The sequence below is a fragment of the Rousettus aegyptiacus genome, unplaced genomic scaffold (assembly GCF_014176215.1).
Source record: "Rousettus aegyptiacus isolate mRouAeg1 unplaced genomic scaffold, mRouAeg1.p scaffold_m13_p_11, whole genome shotgun sequence".
Taxonomy (NCBI): Eukaryota; Metazoa; Chordata; class Mammalia; order Chiroptera; family Pteropodidae; genus Rousettus; species Rousettus aegyptiacus.
Window position 1 is genome coordinate 12,834,123 of NW_023416286.1, and position 25,231 is coordinate 12,859,353.

Genomic DNA, 25,231 nt, shown 5'->3' on the forward strand with positions numbered 1-25,231 from the left:
ATAAGACGTAATTTTCCCATCCTAGTTCACAGATATCCTTAACTTTTTTCTATAGCATCCCTATGTTAAGAAGCTCTTCAAGCCTGATTAAATTGAAATTGGAAGACTTATATGAAAATTTGATATAGGAAGCATGAACTAGAAAGTTGTTTTCTAGGAGGGGCAATTAGAGAATTATACTTTCTGGAAAAATTATTATTTTTGAGGTTAAAGAATATATATATCTTCATTCAAAGATAGAATGTTCTAGGATTATAAGTATCCTAGAATACTAAGTAGTGCAAATAGATCACAACCACACACACACACACACACACACACTTTATAAGGAAAAATTCTGAGATTTGGAGAAAAATACTGAAGACTTAACATGTAAATAAATGATCTTTAAGGAGAAAATTAAAAACAGATAGAGAAAGGCTCACCAAAAAAGTGATTTATAAACAGCAAGTGAAATTTTCCTATTCTAAAGAAATCTTAGGTCTATAGACTAAGAAGTTTCATTAGGTCTTTGGCTGACATAATGAAAATAATGGCATATAACTAGATACATCCTGCTGACATCCTAAAATTCCAAATCAAGAAAAATACGTAAAGTCACTATATATGTCTATATCTATATCTATATCTATATCTATATCATCTATATCTATATAAAACAAGTGAGTAACAATGGAAATACAACTAATATCAAGCTTCTCATCTTTCCTCATTAAGAGCTGTAAGAATGCAATTGATCTACAGAAAATTTTTAGTAAAATAATGTGATTCAAGAATCTACATCTAGCTAAGTAATCATTCTCTTGTTAAAGTAAAAGAAAGGCATTCATGGTGATACTAGAATTCAGATGATACATCACCCATATATCCTATAGGAGCAAATATTCCGGAAAGTATTGTAACTCAATATGAGGTATTTCACTATCACACAGGAAAGAAAAAATAGATTGTGGAAGGAATCTTGCAATATCTGGAGTTAATTCAAATGTTTATTTGTATTGTGTCCAGAGGTTAGTAATATAGTTGATAAGTAAGGAGGTGAATCAGAAGAGAGACAAATGGAAAAAGAATGTCCAATAATAATTTGGAATTCAGTTTTGAACTATCTCATTGTAACCTAGAAACTGGTGAGGGTTTGAGGTTAGAGAATAAAAAATCAAAATAACACTTTGTTTTACTGAGTTTCTCATAAAGAACATAGATCTTCCTTAATTTAACTCATTTGCATATGGGCCTCTGTCTTTTAATTAGGGGCAATTGGCCAATTCATATTATTGTAATAATATATTATTGATAGTTTTGGCCTCTACATTATTTTATATTTATGTTTATTTCCTCAGTTGCAGTTCTCTCTCCTTTACTTTTGTATTTTAAATAAGCAATAAATAACCAAAATCTTAGATGTTAACAAAGTAAGGAATCCTCTTCTACAAAAATAAAAAAGATCAAAAGAAAAAGAAAAAGAAAGTTAGATTCTCTAAAAAGGAGCCCACTGGAATAATTATTAGCAAATTGAATCCAACCAAGTATGGAAAGAATGAAACACAGTGTAAAAATAGCATTTATTTCAGAATGTAAACTCCATTGATTATTATTATATTTTCAGCACAATTTTTGCAGTGCATTATATTTTTAAATGTGATGATACCATACATGAAATATTTGATAAAATTCTCATTATTCCTAAATATGATGAAGAATATTTACCAAACACCTATAGCAAACCTCATAATAAAGACGGAAAGCTTTTTCTATTAAAATTAGAAACAAGATTGAAATGTTTATTCTCACAATTATTGTTCCTCATTATTTTAGAGAGTTCTACCCAATGCAATAAGATTAAAAACAAAATACCAGTAAAAAATTAAGAAACAGCACAAATGTATAAAATATTATAATGCTATTGAATATTCGAATTGGAATGAAGCTGTATGTGTCAATCTGGAGGAAGGCCCCTGAATTCATATTCTAGTTTTCAAAGAATGAGGGAGCCTATCTCCACAGCTTCTTATATTTAACAATATGATGGACAAAACTACTGTAGTTCATTGTTTTAATTTGCCTTTTCCTGATTATCAGTTAGTAAAAATCATCGAATGTTTCTGGCTTTTAAAATTTTCTTCTGTGATACACTTGTTTTTAATTGTCCATTTGTCCTTTGGGTTGTTTATAATTTTCTTTTTAATTTATAAGTTCTTTCTGTGATGTAAATATTAAGTATATTTTGTCCTGTTGGAGAGTTGTAGCATACTTATTTACATAAAGGCTCCTTATTTGAGGTTCTTTAAACACTTGTTGAGAATCTATTCTCAATTGGATATTGTCCTTAGTATAATATAGCTATACCTTAACTACTTTATTTGATGGACAGAGCCCAACTCTGTGTATTAAAATCTGCTTTGTACCCTTGACATGCATCCTATGGCCCAATCATTCCACAATCAAACTTTCTATTCACAGTTTTTTTCTTGGCTTGTGCATATTCCCTCACACTTATCCAATTCTATCAAACATTCAGAACCCAACTCAAATCTTATCATTTCAATGATGCCCTTCAATAAAAATTAAACTATAATTAAGTTGCCATTTTTTCCTCTTTAAATGGAAGGAAGAGAAGGGGAAGGTGGTATTATTATTATTATTATTATTATTATTATTCACAAGAAGAGAGAAATTCTCATTTTCAAAAAGAGATTCTGTGAGACAAGTGAGAAAGGAGAGTGCATATTATTCAGTTCCTGATTCTATTATCTTCTTTAAGGGCTCTCATACAAAGTATAATTTTACTCAAGGTTGGATCAGTGATACACCTAATAGAAATATGAATAATATATCAATACTGTTTTTACTTTTTAAAAGTTAATATTTATTTTAAATTGCATTAGCTAAACATTTTTATTATACGCTTATTTAAAGTCTAGTTTGAATTAAAATATCAGCAAATTTACTCTATATTTATCTGCATAAATGTTATGAGGCACATTGTAAATATGCTTTTACGATAACTCAGGTAACAAGTTTATTTTAGAACTAAGATACACACTTGAATCAAATGAACAAGAATCTGTAAAAATAATTTCACCTTATTGATACTGTTAATACAAATATGCTCAGAGTCTGATGATAGTGAAACAAGCAATAGCTAACATGTATGGAATATTTACTATGTGCCACATCCATGGCTAGGAGCTTCAAATGCCTTAGTTAATACTCAAACTCATTTTTGGAAGTAGGTGCTATTATTATCCTCTTTTTACAAATGAGAAGAACAGGCCTTAGAGAGATTAAATAGCTTGGTCACAGGGAAATCCATGCAGCTTGACTCCAGAGTCTAAATTCTTAATTGATGTTTTATTTGGAAAGTAGCTGTGATATCCTAGAAATAGCTCAGCCATCAAAAGTAAGATATGCATTCAATCTGCCTCAACCATTTTTAGTCATGTAAAAATGACAAAGCCAGTTAACTTCTCTGCTTTTACAATTTCACATTTTGAAATGTGGGCATTTATTTTAAATATTTCTTATTATGAGATAAGAACTGAATAAATGTATAACAAAGACTTCTCAAGGTTAAATCTCACAGAGTTGTGACAAAGATTGAATGTAAAAGCACATTGTAATTTTTAAATCACTAAATAAGAGGAAGGTACTAGGGTCATGCGACAAGCCTAAGATTATTAGGAGAAAGAATAAAAAACTTTTTTTTTCCCATTTTTGCCAGATTCATCTGTTTCTGCTCACATAAACAGTCCTAATTATAATGCTTGATTCATTTAAAAGGAAGAACAATAATTTCCTGGCAGGACAGTTTTGCAAGTGTAGAAGTCAAAATTTGGAAGTGTACTTTTTGTTATTGAAAATTTAAGCTGTATATATTCTAAAATGGCCCATACTCTTTAATGTATATTGCTATAGATATATCATAAATAACAGCTATTAAATATTATTTGCATCTTGAATAAAAAGCTGGAGACATTTATTTCAAGACGTAAGAAGACATCAAACAGATAGCAGCTTTAAATCACCATTGGCTTGAGTTAAGTTTAATCACTAAAGCAATTAGAGGATTATTATCACTAACTCCCAGATCATTTAGTTCAGATTTCACTTTTATTTTAAAAATTATCTCTCTTTATATCTTTTATATTGAAGGAGAATCTACTAAGTGATATCTAACAGAAATCTTTTATTTATTAAAATGTAGTTAGTGGGCCAAGAGAATTAATTTTGTAAGAACTAGATATTAATTCTGATCTGTAATTCTATTTTTAATTTCACTTGACAATGTTTATCAGTCTCCTTTTTGAAAGTCACCAGTTTGTCGACTTTCATGACTCTATTTCCTATGGATGGTAGTGTATGGGCTCAAATGTTGGCTGCTTCACTAACGATTTGTAGTTTTGGAAACTTTATTTAACCACCCTAAACTTTAATTCTCTTATCTGTAAAGTGGAGATAATTATAGTTTTTACCTCATAGGGTCCTTTTATGAATTAAAAATAATAATATAAAAGTGTTTTTTACATATTTGCTAAAACATAATCTATTATGATTACTATACTTATCATCATCACTATCATCATTTTCTCTGGTTGCTCTTTCTTAGTCTCATTTATTCATCCCTTGAATACTATTTCTTCCTAGGGATCGAACTGAAGCCCAGTGTTCTTTTCATTCTATGTCTATCATATATGTCCTCCCCGCATATTAGCTTTTCTCTTCATGTTCATTATAGTCTTTAGAGCTAATTTTTATTCTTTCAAACATTCAGTAATACTTTTGAGTACTCCTTTTATGGCAGTCACTTTTCAAAGTCTGGATAATTTAGCAATGACCAGAACAGACAAAATCCTTGCCTTTATTCAACTTACATTCTAGAATGAGAGAAGGGGAAAGATTCACGATGTGAATGAACAAGTGGATGAATAAAAGAGCAAATGAATGAATGTCAAATGATAAGGATCATAAAGAAAAATACAATGGAATAAGAAGAAATAAAGGAAGTTCATTGTCCTATACTGATGTGATGACACTTGAAAAGATGTTGAAGGAAGTTAAGGAGCAAGTTAAGCTTATTGCTAAGGGCAGAACATTCTTGGAAGAGAAAATATCAAGTGTACCATTACTGAGGCATGAGCAAAATTAGGGCATTTGGCCAATTTGATGAGAGTAGAGTTATCAAGTGTAAGAGTTGTTGAGACCTGACTAAAGATAAAAGAGGTAGAAACAGGAAATAAATCAAATAACACTTGCAATAATCAATGCAAGAGATCTAGATGGCTGAAACAAACTGCAGCAGAGTGTTGGAGAAGTAGTCCAATACTAGATATATTACTTAAAAAGCCAAAAGGACTTGCTAATGAATCGAATATTGGATGTGAAATATAATATCACAAAAAGAGGTCAATGATGACTAAATGACCTGGTTAGACAGATGGAGAACATTCTAGAAGAAGAGGTTTTGGGAAACAATGAAGATTAGAATTTAATTTTTCAATGTTAATTTTGAAATATTGGAAATCTGGAGATATTCATTTGAGAGTCACTAGAATACAGGTAGTATTTAAAGCCATATGCCTGGATGTTACTTAGCAAGTAAGAAATGAGTATAGGTAGAAAAGAGAAGTTAGAAATTTGACCCCTCTGACATGTTAAATTTTAGAGGTTGAAAAGATGAAGAAGGACCAATAAAGGATATTGAGAAATACAAGGACAGCATGAAATCTTGGAGTACTGAGGTACATATTTAGGCAGGTTGGTAGCTATGATGGTGGAAGAATATGAAATTTCTAAAATGATTGATTCCATTTTCTTAGTAAAATGAGAAAATGGGTATCACCTGAGAAAGCGGTGGGGAGATAAACTGTAGATTTGTTGGATATTTGAAGAAAGAAAGAGAAAAAAATGAACTCATTATGTAGAAAATTAGGGAGAGTATACGTACCCAGGAACTGTAGTAGGATTGTTGGTCACCACAATATAGCCACTAGAAATTAGTGATCAAACATTGAGAGTGAAAGTTGTTGAAATGATTATGTTTTTCTTAAGCCCCTACTGGATATCTGAGTACAGGCTAAACCAGAAATGGAATTTACCAGATAATAAAGTGAGTGAGGGAAACATATCTGTGGATGAGTGGCACCAATGATGGACTATTGGATTTTAATAAAGAAAATGACATCATGAGGAGAGTGGGGGGAAATAGGGGGAGAGGACTCAAGAAAAAAAGTTGGTGTATAGGTACTAGGTGAATTGAGCAGGAAAAAAATTGTGACCTTAGAGGTAGTGTAATTAAGGATAATATCAATTATTGGTATGGCCATGGGAGTAGGTGGTTGAGGTATGGTGGAATTAAAGATCATTGTTTGAGAAGAGAGAACATAGGTTAAGAGAAGTCAGGGTAATTATAAGATTATCCATGTGTACAGCCAGAGAGTTTAGACAAGATCATTATTGAGGAGTGAGACTACAAACCTGAGTCCAAAAACTTTAAGCAAGGTGAATATTGTATAGAATGCTAAACTGTAGTGGGGAATTAGAAAGAAAGAGTGAACAATGATATGAAAGAGCCAATGTGGAACAAGGCCCAGTGGTGTGATGGATGCTGAAAGAGAAACTCAGATTTCAGTTAGAAATAACAGAGCTTTCAATAATATTTTATAATTTTCTCTTTGAAACTCCTGCACATATTATGCTAGATATATCCTAGACAATTTAATTTTTGTTACTGTTGAAAATGTTCTTTTTAATAAGCATATACTATATATATTAGTTTATATAATTATATGTTCATATATAATTACAAGTTCTAATTTGTTAGGCTGTTAATAATGTATAGATGAACTTTGATTACTGTCTAAAATACATTTGAGTTTTCTATATTGTTTTATATGATGAATTTCATCTAATTTCTATTTAATGTAGTAACTTGTAGATTGCATTTTATTTTTATGTAGACAAATTATTTGAATATACTTTTTTGAAATCTCTTCCAGTGTTTATATTTTTTATTTTACTTTTTCTTGTTCAAAATAGAGCCTCTAGTAGAGTGCTGTATAGAAGGAAAAATAATGAGAACCATTTTTTTACTGATATTCACATAAATATATGTAATATTTCATTATTCAGAGTTATATAAGATGTAGGTTTGAGGTAGATTCTCTTAAACAAGTTAAAGAAAATCTTTTATCTGTTCAATTTCTGGTTTGAAAGGTTTTTTTATTTCCCTATTATAGATAGATATAAATTTTATCAAATGTTGAGTTTTACTTTGTTTTTTGTTTTTATTTTTGCATCTAGTGAGTTAATAATACATTTCTTTTTCTTTTACCTGCTAAGGTAATGAAATACATTAACAGATTTTTAAAAATATATTGCTTAAGATTTTTTTACTTATATTTTTGATGGGCTATAATTTTCCTTTCTAATACTGTTCTCTTCTGGTTTTAACCACAAAATTATATCTGTTTCATAAAGTTAGAAATGTTTATGAAAGACTGGAATATTATGTTCCTTGACTGGAAGGGCTCATCTATTTGTTTGTTTGTTTTTGTTATATCTTACATATATTAACCTTATTTGGTCTATCCCTCATTTTGAATATTTTTTTTCAGATTTTAGTTATTGTGTAAATTCTTATTACAAAGATTGTTAATGTTAATTTCATCTCTAACATCTCTAATTTCTCCCTAACATTGTTCAGTGTAGATCAAGCACCAATTTGTTAATATAAGTCACCAATCTATGAGAATAAATGCTATACATATTAGGTTTTGTATAGGCTAAATATCTGCTTACTTTTAAGATCAGAATGTCTTATCTACGTGCAAACCCCTAGCTCTCTAAAGAAATTTAGTATTCACATCACGTTTTAAATTAATTATAAAATTATTTATGAATCCATGTAGAATTCAGTTGTTATTTGATATTTATTTATCCCTTGATAAATAAATTTACTTAATCACCTCCATTTTGAATGATTAAATGTGTATGGTTTTTATCTTTGATTTTGCTTTAGCTAAAGATTGCTAAATTGCTTTTCCAAAAGGATTCAGTTTCAAGAAAAATAAAGAGTGTTAGTTTCCCTATGGAATATAAAATATAGGAGATTACAAAATCTGTTGATTTATTATTCAATGTTAAATAATATTTTTATCAATTTTTGTCATGTTATATAAATCTTTCTTTTCCATGTACTTTTGAGTTTATGATTTTATTTTAAATTCACAAATGAATACATACTATTAAATTATTACAGAGATAATTTTGAAATAAAACAAATCTTTCAGAGGTTAACAATCATACCAAGGGTAATCTTCATTTTTACTGTCTTATATTTTTCTTCATTAGGTATATTTAATGTGTGCTGCATAGGAATGAATGCAGATTTTCATGAATGAATAAAAGTTAATGTATCAAGTCTTGTGGTTTCAGATTCCAATAATGGCTCCATAGAGCAAAAGATATCTTAGTTTATGTTAAATTTAAATAAATATCATCAAGCTTGGCTATAATTTTCAAGTGGCCTGAGACTCTTAGGACTATGTGAAATACAGCACTATTTTATGTCCTCCACATTGAATGGAGCATGGGTGAGAGAAATGTAGGGGGAAATTACATGAATCCTCACAATCCATTTTGACAGAAGAACACTCAAAATATGGGCAACATGAAAATCCCATAACAAGGTTTCATTATTCATCATAATATGGTAATACACTATTATGTGTTGTCATTAGTACTTAAATTTATTTAAAAAATTCTATGCTACAGTGGAAAATTCACTCTAAGAGCTTTTCTCGGTCACAGCACCTGTTAAACAGAGACAATAATCACAAGCTTCATACGGGTCCGTTTTTTGGCAGTGAGAGATGCAACTGAATTACATTGATAGTGTGTTCTAATGAAAGACATCCTAGTCTAAAATGCCAGAATATCAAAATGAGGAGAGGCAAAGTCAAAATATGGAACCAATAGTAGAAGCTAAGACCTGACAGCTGCAAGTTAGTAGGGCCCTTACTTATAGTAAGTGTAGTGAGTCTGGATGTTGGCTTTTATGAATTGACTACAGTTGGGTATGTATGTAATTATACCAGTTACCTTAAAAGAAGCTGGGGAGATAAAACTAAGGAGTCAGGTGATCTTGGCAAATCCACTATCTATCTTTGTGGCTTTCAGAACAGCCTTTGCCAGATTTACTTTTAGAGATAACAGCATTGCCTTGTTACTCATAGGATCAAATGACCTAAATATGGTGAAAGTGCTTTGACAGAGTTGGAATGATTAATAAATGTAAGAAGGAGAAAGTAAATGCTACTGTCATAATATAAAAATGAAGATATGATCATTATAATTGTGGTTTTTACTTTTCTGTTAATAGGAAATTAAGTTTAAAAATACTAATAAATTTTAGATTTAACTTTTGAATCCTAAAACAACTGGTCTGTTGAATGGGTATAAGATTCTTAAATTTATCTCTCTTTTATTGATCGCTATAACAGTAAAATTAAAGACTTTCAAAAAAATAACTCTAACTTTATATTTATTATTACTGATGATGCCTTTGGGCAAGTTGACTTCTCTCCATAAAATAGCAATAATGAAATAATTTATCACAAGGTTGTTATGAGGTTTAAAGTGATCTTAAGTGAATGTCTGGTACATTGTGTAATGCTCAATTATTGTTAACAATTTTTATTGTTATCTCTTGAACTACAACAACTTGGTAAAATGTAATAAACATTTACAACGCACATCAACCTATTTGTTTTTTCAAATTATGTATTGTTTTTGAGGAAAATTATTTAATATACTGCTAATCAAGTATTCTCTGATATTTTAGATAGTGGAAAATACACATAATATAAAGTCTAAATAAATTTTTAAATAATTGTTTCTAATTTATACTTTATTCATCATCATATTTTTTCATCATGATATTATTGTATTAAAATTTTACATTTATATCTAATGGTACTTTACATTTATATCTAATGGCATTGCTTAACAATTAAAATTGTTTCTCCAATTCAAACACATTTTCATACTTTCCCTAGAAGGTTCCAGAAACTAAGAAGGAATGTTACAATTAGGTTACAAATGTGAGGGGAATAAGGAGAGCGCAAAATTAAACCCACTCCCCTCATCCCTTATGATCTCATTTAAGGAAAAATAACATGCAGCCAGTTGATAAACTGGTAACTATGAATTTCTCTTACCGTCCAAAAACCACTCACAGTTTTCTGTGTGGATGTGAACATTCTCTCAGAAGGCTAAAACTCACAATTTGGAATTAAGTGTTTCTAACATGTGATTAAAAAAATAGTGACTTGGAATATCAACATATCTAAAAGTTAATTGATCCAGAAAATTATAGGATAAAGAATAAATGTGGTAATGAAAATGAGCACACTCTTTTTTCTAAATCCTTGAAAAACTGGTTCTTATAAACAATATTTAAAATTCTATACTTCATAAATCCTTTTTGTGTATTTTAGATGTTAAAACAATAAAATTTTACTTATTTTGCTAATCAGAGAATAAGTGAATATGGTAGGCTGAAAGTAAAGGGCATTTTGAAAAGATTTATGAGACATTCTAATCATAATATGTATTTTTCAACATTCCCAATTAATACCTTATCTATTTGATTGAAATTATTAAATGACTCACTGTTATTTTTTTGCGATTATTTTTTCAAAGTATTATAATTAAAGAGTTCAATTGATATATAGTGTTTACTGAAACATCATGTTATTATTTTTAGATTTAATCACATTTGTAATGGATTGGGGATATTTAATAAATATGACTCCAATAAAAGCTTTTCACAAAAACTCACATTTGAAAGATTAGTTTCACTCTTATTTTATCATAAACTAACTCTTCAAAATAGCTCTAACACATCACGATGTATCTGTTTTCAGGAATATTTAGCCTCATCAATGCACATATGCATTTTTAATTAAATTAAAATTAATAAATATAGAATGCTAAGACAGGATTAAGGTGAAGAGACTTACATATACTCAGCTTTCTTAGTGCTAAGCACTTCAGTGTGTTGACTTGTTTAATCTTGAATCTCCCTGGTGAGCAGGAACTATAAACTCCCTCTTATTTATGAGACAGTCAAGCCTCAAAAGACTAAATAACTTACATAAGATTATAAAACAGGATTTATATCTTTCTGTTTCTCAACTCTTTTCACTATATTTCTTTCTTCAATCCTAAGGGATTTACTTATCTTAGCTTCTCTGTCCAAAAACAGAGAATAAAGGTCTTGTCTTTTATTTTCTTACTGTGGAATGAAAATGCCTAAATGCTTACAGCTTTTGTTTTATTACTTGAAGTTCTTTTTTTTATTACTTGATTTTACTCTCATGGATTCCAAATATATTTAATAAAGTATTTGTAGAATTTTATAATAAGTGTAGTATGCTGAGAGGAAAGAGCAAGACAAATGTTTCAGAAAAATTACTTTTTCTATAATTTGTTGGTTTTCAAGAATTATAATGATTATCAAATACTTGATTCTGTTCAAAACATCTACAGAGACAATTAGTCTAACCCAAAAGGTCCTTGAAATTTGTCCTACCACAAATGTCCCTGATATCTGGTCCTGTCAAAAAAGTCCACAGTTAGGAAACATCCCTGGGTTCCCACAGCCCATAATTTGTACTTTTGGTTTAGATGATTAATATATAAAACATTCTATCATGTTTTATTGGTCCAATAATTGTGCTGTGGCTGTATTGCCAATGATAACTCTTCTTGTCTCAGTAGCCTAGCTGGTCATGGCACATGGGGTGAGAGGTAACTGAGTCAGTGTGGACCAAATGTCTCCATAGAAATTTTGGATAGGAACAAATATCAAAGACCTTTTCACATGAACCAAATGTCTCTGTGGACAGTTTGAAGAATACCAAAGAGAATAAAATGTTAGCCTGACTATAGAGGTTAAATAGTATATTATTTTATGAGTCAGAATGACCAGTTAGCTTAAGCCACTTTATCACTTTAATAGTGCATCAATAGTCCATGTCTTTAAAATTCTTCTATTTAGGACAAACTTAGTAAGATCTCTCATGATTGCCATTTGCCTTCTGACTAAATACAATCTATGCAATGTAGAAATATCTTTTAAACTCCCTGCTGTGAAATAATAACACTCAATTTAATTTTTAGACATTTGAAGTACTTATTAAGAAAAATACTTTATATTAGTTTCTACTTTACAATACGAATCGTATTTAGGGATAATTTTCAGCTTTTTCATAGTAACAGTACACTTAGGAAATATTATATATATTTTTTCTATTGATAGTTTATATAAAATTATGAAGTATAATTGATAATTTCTCTAGCTATGCATCACAATAGGATAAAGATTTTGAGGGGAGAACATCTTTAATACTTTACTATAATTGTGTTTTCTTTCACTCTTACTCTCTCTGAATTGTATAGTACCTCAGAATAAAGTTACACATACATTTAGGTTCACTCATCATCAACATCCAGGAGGTAATAACAAAAATAGGGTTAAAATATCAAATGGTTAACCACTGAGGAAAGTTGAAATGTTTTCATTCTCAAAGGGCAGTGCTAAAGACTAAAGTACATAAGCTATCTTAGCACATAATATCATAATATCATAGGCACCATAGTACTATAATAGTTTATAGAACTAGAAAAGGCAAAATTACCTCCTCCAAAGCCCAATGAAAAAAATGAATGCAAGAGTTAAAAGTAAACTTTTTCAGAATATCTGAGTATTAAAGCAGAAAGTAAATGGATTCGATCTGAAAATTTTAGATTCGTTTAAAGAACATAGCTATCTACCGGTAGCTAGGGCCATATTTATTAACATCTATAACATCAACTAAATAATGTCCTTTATTTTTAATCAGCAGGGTATATTTTGGGTTAATAGTATATCTGCATTAATACGCTAATTCCAATCTTCTTTTTCAGACTTTTATTTTCTGATCAGTTAATAGGTACTGTTTCTAAAGCCACAGATCATATTAGCAAAAATACTGGAACTATTTTTTTTAATTCTCTACATGCAATGAGATAGAAAAAGAGTAAAATGAATGAAATTCTTTGCTCTATCAATTGACAATCCTTCACTTCATCTTTTCAGCAAGTTATATTATTAGTATGTTTGTTTGTCAATAGGAAGACAGAAATTATGGCATAATACAGTAGTAATAATATATTATGTTGTTATTACATGTTACCTTATAAAATACTTTTACAGAATTTGACCACCATCAGATTTTAAGAATCAAGTAAATTAATACTATAATCCTGATTAACGGCCAAGAAAACAAGGCTCAGAATGATTCAGAGACTTGTCCTGTTCGGAAATGGTGAACAGAGCTAGAAGTTAGCATTTCTATGACTCATTTCTGCTCTTTCTTTGCACTTCACAGCTTCTAATGACATCGTTATCCCTTAGTATTTAATGAGTAACTAAATTATAAATGTCATTATAATATTCAAATAGAGACAGGGTAGATTTAGAAGCTCTGTTAAATTGATCTAACTCATATCCTAAATTATCACAATCAACTAATGATTTAAATGACTCCCATTCAAATTGGTGCAGTGGCTAGAGCCAGACAGCATAGAGGTCATTTTTTGTAATTCTTGAGTTCCAGAACTGATATTTCCTGGTTTTGTGATCTGAGACATATCACTTAAGTCTTTTAATGATGTCATATCACCATCTATACATGGGGAGAACAATAGCACCTACCTTCGTTGGATGATGTGAAGATTAAATGAGATAATGCAAACAAAATTTTTATCACAGTTATTAGCATAGTGATAGGTTCAATAAATTTCATCTAATATTATTATTGTTGCTGTAATTATTATCATCATTTAGACTATCTCAAGGTTGGTTATTAGCTATTAATTTATAGATCCTGTTAGGTCAAATGCTAAATCACACTGGGCTCCTCTTTCTTTTTTCTCCTTTATAAAACGAAGTGATTATATTAAATGATCTCTAAGATTCCTTGCTATTATAAAATCTGGTATTCTTTATAGTAGAGTTTTAAAAACAAAATTTCTTCAATTGAAGTCCTCCAGGAAATTAATTATTGAACATATAAGTAATGTTTAGCAAAATCTTTTACCCAAAGATAATAATAAATATAATAAATAATAATAAATATATTAGTGGAATTGGGAAACTCTAATATATTAAGTATAATTTAATCATTAGTACTTAAGAGAACTAATTGAAATCTCCTAATGGCCAGGTTAGTCTAAGATAGTTCAACGCATCTAACATAAAATGTATTACTGTATGTATTCTATAACTTTCAACATCATTTAAGTCAGCTGTTGTCAATGTTGTCTCAAGACCAGCATTAGTATACTTGGGTACTTGTTAGAAATACAGTTCCGGAGTCCCATACCAGACCTGTTGCAGCTGAGATTCTTATGATAGGATAGGGCAGTCTTTGCTTTAACATAATCTCCCAGTGATTCTGATGATGCTGAAGACTATCTATGTGAAAATGGAAAAGAATGTTCTGTTTCTGATAAACATTTACTGAAGCAGCTAAGATTGAAGTTGGATCTGGCCTTAGAAGACCTCAAAGAAAAAAGTCTGTTAGAATAATTAAAAGTCAAGTAACCAATCAATTGACTGAAAAGGGGGCTAATAAGTCACTCTCAGTTATTTCCTATAGAGAAATAAGGTATTAAAAATGTTAAAGAAAATTTCAATGAAATCATCAGAGAATATCAGAGTAATGATTCTAGCAAGGGAGCAGTCCCAGTAAAAATACATAATATTTCATTTTTCTGCTTAGCATTAAGAACCACATGTTATCAATGCTTCCTACTACATAAAAGAAATTAAGTATTTCTTTTTCTATTTTTTGATAGTAAAAATAAAACACTAGGAACTCAATACCCTAATTTATGAAGGTCTATATTAAATATGGAAATATTTAATAATGTATGTCCAACTGGCAAAATCTAAATATCTTCATGAGTTACTGCAGTAAGAAAATCTTTTAATATACCAACAATCACAAACATTTAAACAATATACCAGGGCAAGAAGAGAAAATGTCAGTGATAGAAAGACAAATGATTTTATTTGCTTCACTGTCTTCTTTATCATTTATATAGCAATCCCAGACCCCTTTCTTAAGTCTAGAACTTCTAATTACCACCTAGATGTTAATTTCAATAAAAATCAAAAATGGAGTGTATCCAATCAGGTCCCACAAGCATTTTCTCATAATATCTATCTCAGTTAATAGAGTTAAATTTTCCCAGATATAAACCCTTAACCTTATTCCTCTTTCTTCTTCAGGCTCCTCTCTGGCTCCCTCATACCCTCTACCCAGTAACAATTTGTATTTACCAACTCCAGTCCATTTAAATTCATAATTACCTGAGGATTTATTTCTCTTTCATTTTTTCCATTGTGGTCACTTTTATTCATAATCCCATGATATTTTTCACGTCTCTCCTCATAATTAGACCTTAAGGCACAAGAGAACAGGAACAATATCTTCTCCCCACTGCCCATTAGAAGGCCTGGTATAGTAAGCATCCTCAGATTTCCCCTAGTACATATACTGGATTAGAAAACAAATTAATCTGAAATCTCAAAGCCCTTATGATTTCAAGATGCCATTAAGCACTGCATTTTTTTTCCAGTGAAAAAAATTAATGTGACAAATTTGTAAAAGAAGAATATATATTCTAATCTGTATTTGAGACATTTTAAGTTCTAAGCGAATATTTTAATAATCACATTTGTATTTTTTTAAATTAGATACTCTTTCTTGACTCATTTTAAGACAAGTTTTGTTTATTTTGTCCACTCGGTTATTATCGTTTCCAGGTTTTAACACTTGGCTTCAATGTCCTTGACAAAATTAATGGCAATGTGTCACAGAGTCTTTATGGAATATCCATGAAACTTGAAATTAGGCAAATTATAGTACTATCCAAAACAGCTTTCAATGATTACAAGAATTACAATTTAAGAGAGAAAAATTTCTGTCTAGAACATATTTGCAACCCTGATTTATGGAAACATATTCCCGGAGATTTAGCTATACTCAGGAGCTGTATTATTTAAGTAAATCACAGACAAACCGCCAAACTCTAAAAGAGTTCGTCTGCACTCCTAAACTGCAAGGACATCTTTTGTGTGTTGTATACTATATAAATTTCATGTCGTAACGACCCCACTTCAATTGTACAAAATACTAGGATTTCAGAAGTAGATTAGATTTGCTCTTTGAAAATTATAAAGTTCAAACAAAAAGATACAATTTTTGTTTTTTCTTAGTGCCTTCACCGAAGAGGAATTCTAGAATGTACAAATAGAAAAAGAAAATGCTTGGCTAGAAAATTGATGCAAGAGAAATCTTCCAGAAATACCTGGCCTGGGATATTTCAGACTTTTAGCAGATTGCAAAACTTTACTGCCTTTTATTAATAATCAGGGTTCAGAGCAAGTGCCTCTAAGGAGCCAGGACCTACTTGTGAGACAAGAGTTTAGCTCAAAAGTTGAACACCTTCCAACAAACATTTTCATAATAGCAGATATCTTCTTCAAACACCGAATTACCCTAGCCAGCACAAATTTCAATGACTATAGAGACATTGAAATGTATTGCCAATGTTCTCTGTCATATAGAACAAAGAATGTTATTTAGTAATATATGAGAAAAACACATTCATAGAAATTAGGAATTTTGTTCTATAGACTTGTTGCAATCTAAAATGATTTAGACCACAGTCACAATATCTGTCTATGGCTGCCTATATAGAAATAAAACAAGAGGGTGTACAACATAAATCATTGTTATTATAAAATACAAATACTTTAGGGATATAATTCCAGAAGGAATTTTAAAGTCACAAGGTGAATGAGTAAGTAGCATTTAAACTTTACATAGATTAAAACAGACTTCTAGTTACTCCTAAGTATCATGAACTCCCTTAGTGGTGAAAATCTAGGAAATAACATTTTATATGTCAAGGTTCGTACACATTTGAAAGGATAGATAAAATAAGGAATTTTTTATTAAGTTTTAGCAACACAATTAGAAAGGTAATGCATAAACATCTGAATATGAAACAAACAACAAAAGTCAGTAAAGCAACAAACAGAAGTATTGTTATTGTGAAGAATTGTTTATCGAAATTCAGGTGTAGGGAAGAGGATGAATGGTGGTGAAATATGAAAATGGATCAGAGAACACAGACTTCTGAGAATACAGAGAGAGCTTTTCAGGAGACACCCAGACACAAATTTCTTCTCCTAATAATAGTGAGGATTCTAATCAAAGTCCTTCAGTAAAGCAAAGATAATAGTAGTTAACAGCAGAGCTTGCTTTAAAATATATATATATATATCACCTCCTAACAGTTTATCATTTACAGAGATAGAAATTTGCACATTATCAAAGAGAGCAGAAATTGCTAGAGCTGTAATAACACACGTTTCATAAGATTTTACTTTAAAAGATAAATTTGGAGCCACTACATTACATTAACTGTCTTTGCATTTAGTCAGTTACATGATGCGGGAAGTGAAGAGTTCAGTGTGAAAGGAAAAAGGAATAAATTGACAATTAGATACAGGTCAGTAACAGAAGGAAAGATCTAGACATATAAAAACAAATTCCTTATTTGTTCCTATCTATGATTTCTCTACTTTCTTAGAGGTAAAAATTTGGCGATAATAGGTAAAGAAAAAAACATCATGCACCACTTTCACTTATTTTCTACTGATGACATTAAGATATAGTTTATACTTTGCCATTAATAAGTTTGATATTAAATCTATAACCAGAATTCAGTTATTTTCTAGTAATCTTTTTTAAGTCCCAATTTGAAAGAATCCACTAGAGTTTGCTAAAAAAACGATATCAAAATTAGATGATGCAATTCACTTTCACAATAACATGCAGAATAGGTAAGCAGATTAAACAGGAAAATATCAAAAGAATTTAGCATGCTATTATAGAATGTTAGAAAGTTAAAGAGAACAGGAAACCTACCAAGTACACACTAAGCGCAAACAACAATGTATGTCGAGCATTACATAGAAATGTTTCTGGTGTAAGAGATGTCAACATAGGTTACTTTGTTTTGCTTTAGTTCTCACTAAAGGTCATTTGCCAGGGTAAGAGGTGCAGGTGGCAGTGATGGATGACTATTGGAAAATATGAACTGTGTACTTAACATTAGTTTTCTGTCATAATAGTTCTGATTTTAATACTTACATTTCTTAACATTTTGGGGAATGTAAATATCCATGGAAACCTTACATAAGTAAAATACATTAAAAACAGCATTTTTGCATGTACCTGTTTTTCTCCACTGGGCTTTTTGTGGTTCAGTAACAGCTCAACAGCTCCGACGACTTCTTTCCTGATTGCATGTAACAGAGCATCACCGACATAGACATTAAAGCTCAAGAGTAGTTCAATGAGTTCCAAGTTCTCATTTTCAATTGCAATTAGGAGAGCAGTTCTTCCAAGAGGGTCAATGCAATTAATATTGATTTTAAAATAAATTTCAGCTTCCTCTAGGGATTTCTTGACACTTGCATAATCTCCCTTTTCCACAGCATTTAAGTAGGCTTTTTCTGATGGTGAGAGTTCAGATTCTGCTCTGACTATCCTTAGAGGGATGCGGTCTCTGTAGGGGGCATTAACGTTTCTTTTGTAATAGAACTGAGCCATGTTTCATGCCATGCTATTTCTTTGTCTCTGGAAGTGCAAACAAAAACAAAAAAACACAAGGATTATTGTTGGTACACTTTTTAATTATTATACATCACACAACTCAAGATGATGTCAATAACAACGATGCATTATTAATTGCAAAGTTTTCCCCTTGAACAATGAAAATAGTTTTAATAATTATTCAGTTATTTGCAAAGACAAGTAACTAAGTCAAAATCTAAAAGGAATAAAAAAATGTTAATATTTGCAAGTTCTTTTAAAAAATTACTTTGAAAGTGACATTTGTCACAGAATACAACTATAGATTTTATTTTCAAAATTTATCATAAATATATATAGTTTTTAGCAGTTAACCTTAAAAATCAGAGGCTGTATCTTTGAGGTTCCAAACCTGGACCAGGACATTCAATATATGTCGATTTTGCTAATCATGAAGATGTTGTTGAGATTATAGAGTATCAGTCTTGGCAAAAATGTTTTTTACTTTTCACATAATCTCTTCTTAATATTAGTAGTATTGGCATCAAAGTTAAAGTGATATAATGTTATTAATGTCAATAAAATGTTATACTAAGCCTGATGAGCATAATTTTATTTATTTTTCTCTTTGTAAGTAAATTCACTGAGAGGGAAAAATGTGTACTGATAATATTAATGATCAAAATGAGCATAGGCAGTTCAGTTTTCAAAGGAAGGATTTGGAAAATGATTAAATACAGAGAATTTATTATGAACATGCTATTTTCTTAGTTTTATTACCTTTAGATCATGAAACAATTAACCACAAGACAGAAATACGTTCACTATAAACTGAATTATTATTTGGAAGTTATAGCGAAGTATAGTTGAAGATGAAGAAATTGATAACTTAATAAGAACAAAGTCACTGAAAGCTATATTGATTTAATATCATCCTAAATAATACAAAATTGCAGGAAAATGTATTATGCTTTGAATATAATTTCTTTAGTTCTTGATTTCATACTTATGATCTAAACTATTTTATTATTCTGTCATTTATATTAAATTCATATATTTATTTACATACATTGCCATGTTAAATTAATATGATTAAGGCATTCTAGGTACCTGAACATGCATAGTTCTCTTAACTAATCTTTTAGACCTAATCATTTTATGAGTAAATTAACCTAATTTGAATAATGCTTTAACTGTAGGTTAAATGTGTGTTGCACTAACAAATTTGATTGTATTTAATGTAAAGTTTTTAATTTTGGAAATTATGCATTGTTTGTATGCTACCTCAATTTAATGGCAATTTCAGAGATCAGGCAGTTAAGTTTCACCCTTTGATGTCCAGCTTATTCAGTATGATCTCTCAAATATCTAGGTTCAGGCACTAATATGCAAAACTTTTATAATTTGCTTCTTTAGGACATATTATATTTTTTTTATTAAAGTGCCTTCATAGACTAAGCAGAAAGTGGGAATCCCATAATCTAGAAAATTTTTATCAAATATTTCATATTTTATTAGTCTTGGTATTTAAATGTATAAAATATGACCAAGTACACAGAATGATATAAACTGATTTCACGACTGCAGACAGGATGTGTTACGAGTTCTTTAAATGGTAATACTTACTTTTTATTGAAAAATAGAGAGTAATGATGGTGTTCAAATATATTAATTAAGGTGTGCAAATTACTTGCTTGAAGCTTGATTATGATTGTAGTATTTGGGGGATGCTTTAACTTGCTCACTAAAATAATAGTTGTAGAATTTGTATTATTGGATGAAAAGGACAATTTAATATTTCTCTAGTTTGGTTAAAACTTTAATAAATCAACATTATTATGATGTTACATACTTTATTCTAATTTTCTAATCCTGAATGCCCCATTTATATATCAATGATAACATTAAAACATTTGCCTCAGAATGTCAGCTGTCATACACTTCCCAGTACTTCTTTTCCCAATCCATGCTAGCATCTATAGAGTGTGTGAGAACAATGTTGTGGCCTTTGCACTGTAATTTTATCAACACTACAATATAAATGCTTCATAATGATAATAACTGGCATTTAATTTCTATTTCAGCAGTTTACATTCTTCTTTATTACCTACTTTGACTCTTTGAAAAATGTATGAATATACCTTTTTTATAGTTAATTTTTGAGATTTCTTACCAACAATGTTTTTACTTAAAATATAGTTTAAAATGAGAGTATGGACACACACATACACACACACACACACACACACACGAGTATTAAAACTTCATATGAATTGTGACTCAATCAAGTTAGGAATCAACCTAGAGAATGAAAATGTGTTGTATTGTGTTGAGTTGTGTTGTGTTGTGTTCTATTCTTTACTTTGTTTTATTAAGATAATATCAAATAAAGAATTGGATAGTAAACAAAATTTTACTTCTTATTTTCAAAATTCAAGATGACAATGAAGAGATTGCTAGACATCAATAGAAGAAATTGAGGGAGAGGTGCTGATAGATAATAAGGAATTCAATTTATTAAAAACTATTTCATTTAATACATATAATTGCCTCAAATATAAGTTATATATTTGTGTAAAGTACATTTTTAAAAGATTATACCACCCTGAAAAAAAGACATATTCTAATCAACAATGTATTTGAGATAAAAACTGGTTATGAAATATTACATTAGATATTCTGTTTTTCTATGTATAAAGTGAAGTAAACAATACTACAAAGAAATAAGTGAGAAGAATCAATAAGTTAGCACCGAGAAGTATCTTTTATTAACTATAATGTCCTCTTTCAATTTCTGGAATATATTTGAAAAAAAATATATAAGAACTCAGATTGGGAAGGTTAGGTGGTTTTGAGATGTGTTTAAAATTGGAATATGAGAGAGAGAAATAGAGAGGGCAAATCTAATGAGTAAGGAAAATTATACAATTTTTCAATGCATAGATTTATTTTTCAAGATTATTTGAGATGTAGAAACACTAATAGAAGGATAAAAATCAAGTTTAACATTTTAAAATTGTGATATATAAATGTAGTAGTGAGTGGAAGGTGCTGATAAGGCTGATATAGTTTCTGAGCTGACATACTTCTCAGCAACAATGAAATTGCTACTGGATAGCAAATTGGTAAAAGAACAGGAACTCAACTGAGCAAATATTGTGACCTTAAATGTGAATATAAAAGCCTGTTCCTGGTCCTGCACTTTCAGAATAAAATTTCTGAAGAGGAAAAGATGTTTTTCCCCATGAAATTATAGAAATTAATAGATTCATTGATTTCAATATTTCAATGTCCCCTTCATAACACATAAACTCTAAGTGGAATGACTGCTTTATCAAATTAAGTTTCAAAGACTCAGAAGAAATATGGAAAATGATGGCAAAAAGCCCTCAAGTCCTGTGATATAAATTTTTAATTAACCTAAAAAATTTCTCTTCCTTAAATGTGTTGGAAATCATAAAAATAAAAAAAAATGAAGAGAGCTAATCTTGACATCAATCCTAAGAGAAAAATTTTTTAAATTGTCATTAGATAACCATAAATATCTAAGCAACATAAAGATATACAGACATTCCCTGATTTATGATGGTTTGACCTATGATTTTTTAACTTTGTAATTGTACAAATGCAATATGCATTCAGTAGAAAACCTGATGGTATGATACCCTCTCATGATTCTGGGCAGCGGCAGCAAGCCTCATTCTCAGTCAACCACTTGATCATGAGAGTAAACAACTAATACTCTACAGTGTACTGTATCATCAGTGTTCTCTGGAGATTGTGCTTTGTGTTGTCACATCCCATCCTGTCCACAAAACACCCATCTGTGTCTCCTACTTCTGGTGATAAGAAGAGGAAGGCGATGGCTCTTTAGATGAATTAAACTCAAGATAACTGCCCAACTATAAACTAATGTAAGTATTCTGAGCATATTTAAGGTAGACTAGGCTAAGCTATGATGTTCATAAGTTAGGTATATTAAATGCATTTTGACTTGGATATTTTCAACTTATGTTGAGTTCATTGGGATATAGCATCATTGTAAGTTGAAGAGCATCTGTACGGAAAAACAAAAGTTCTAAATGTTTATATAAAACAGAAGGCATATTCCCTAAAGGATAAACTTAGTTGTGCAATAGAAAGAACTTGAATTCCAAATAAAAGGAAAGAAAATATACAGAAATCTTCACTCTTGAGTATACATTATTAAAGATAAAATGAATTTTTCTCAAACATCTCCTTTTGTGTGTGTGTGTATAGTTTTTATTTCCTAGTTCATTGTCAAAATATATGTTTCCAGGTGTGTTCTCATGACACACTGAGGAATAAAGACTCCCATTTTTTTGTTAGGATACTACTACATTTCAGTTGCATTTATACTTTTTCTGGAATCCGATATGAAATACCATTTTCCTGGATAACTTATTCACGGTCCAATTTGGATACTTTTTCTTGTTATTGGTATGATATAATATTTGGCATAATATACACTGACATAAAAGCATAATGCTCTGATTTTTGCTACCATTCTGAATTCCAAATTCTAGACCCGTTTTTGGTTCCTTTAAGCAGGATACTATATGCACATTTTGGTAGTTGCAAGTCTTATATCAAAAACACCACATTTTGACTAAAATGTTTTGTGACTTAGACTAACCAACATTTGACTGTCAACATTCTCCTCTTATTTTTGATGTCTAAAAGCATAGTGAACTACTAAATTCCCTTAAAAAGTTTTAGGGACATTTCTGTGAATTTTATGAAGATAATCTTATATTATTGCTCAATGAAAGAAAAGAACTTTACTAAATAAAATATTCTGACATCCTAGGATTTTTAAAAAGACATTCAGAATTATATTTATTTTTAAAATTAAAATCCCTTACAATTTAATAAGAACCAAACTTAAAACTAAACATTCAATATCTCCATTAAACACACACACACACACACATACTGTGGAGAATGGCATATGCAAGGTGGAACTTTTTTATTTAACTTGATTTTTATCTCATGGAATTTATAAAACAAGCTTTAGAAAAACACGTAGTAAGAAAAGTTTAAATTTCTACCCTGAGAGTTAGAATGTGTGCATTGACTTATTTATTTTTTCCCCTCCAATTTCAAAGGAAAATATACTCTCTCCCTACTCCTGCTGCTAATCCTTCTGTCTGAGCTTTCATCCATTTCTACTTCTCTAAGTTTCATATCTTAAACTTTCTACAAATTGACTCTCCTCCTCAAATTACAAATGTACTTAATTTTAACATTCTTATCTTAAAATTCTAATTACTTTTGGCAATTCTTTCTCTCCTATGATTTTCTTTATTCTGTAACTTTTTTTCTCAATTACTCATTTACTCTAACATGATGTTTATATCTATCATAATTTTTTTTTCTTGAGGTTAGTCATGCCCTCATACTTGCCAAATACATTTTGGTACTTTTCAAACCCTTTAATAGCCAACTTTTCAGAAGCCTCTTTTGACTGAGCCCTTTGAAATGAAAATTGTTCTGCCTTGAATTCTCTGATGTTCTATGATGTTCTCTTAAAACTTTATCTCAATCTTATCTCTCCCAGTAGTTCACCCAGACTCCTTTTCTTCCATGCAAAGCTAAAATATCATACCTGCTCATGACTCTTTTCTCTATTTATCATTCTCATTAGTTAATCTCATCCATTACTCATTATTTAAAATGTTTCATAAAATCCACATATATATTTTAAAATATGCTCTAAAATCCACATTGTCAGACCATGTTTTTCTCTTAAGTTCAAAACTTGTGCTGTCCTATATGGTAGCCATTAGTTGCATGTATGTAATTTAACCAACAGTACAAATGTTAAGAATCATTTCTTAAGTCTTACTGGTCACATTTCAACTGCTCAATGCATTCTCTCTTGTAATGTTGACTTACTTTATTGCCTATTCTTTTTTTATATATAGCTATAGCAATATTCTTTTTAAAATTCCACTGATATATTTTTTATATCCTCCCTATTTAGCCTCCATAATGCCACATATCTAAACATTCTAAAATGTAAATCTAATCAACTCACTCTCTCACTTATAATCTTTAAATGACTGATAACCATTCACAGGAAAAATACAATCCTATTATGAAATACAGAATATTCCATGATTTGGCTTTTAAATGGCTTCTTAGAATTATTTCCCAAGACTGACCCTGAAAACCCTTATTTTACACTAACAATAATACAAAACTACTTGCCTACTATAGCTCTAAGCATTTTCTCATACTGTCCTTTACAATGGGAATACCTTTCCTCCTCCCGAGCCTCTGGAAACTCCTGCCAAGTTTTAAACCTTCTGTAATCTTCTGTAAAGTATCACAGTCTCTGAGGATTTTTATTTATCTTAAGGCAGGGTTATATGGCCTATTAGAATATTTTCATGAACTCTGTAGATCTCTTAAATTTAGAACATTTCTTATTGTATAGGTGATTATGACTTATATATTTTTTCATCCACAGTGCTAAGAAAATAGTA

The 25,231-nt window shown here is 30.0% G+C and overlaps 1 protein-coding gene across 2 annotated transcripts in view; it reads right to left on the reverse strand.

The window, feature by feature from the left end:
- TRPC4 (transient receptor potential cation channel subfamily C member 4) overlaps positions 1 to 25,231 on the reverse strand; it is a 206,084-nt gene that overhangs the window by 121,082 nt on the left and 59,771 nt on the right. For both annotated transcript variants that reach the window (XM_016123469.2, XM_016123470.2), the window contains exon 2: positions 18,360 to 18,764. In XM_016123469.2, coding sequence (XP_015978955.1) covers positions 18,360 to 18,737 — 378 coding nt within the window. In that variant the 5' untranslated portion in view covers positions 18,738 to 18,764. The remainder of the gene's footprint in view (positions 1 to 18,359; positions 18,765 to 25,231) is intronic.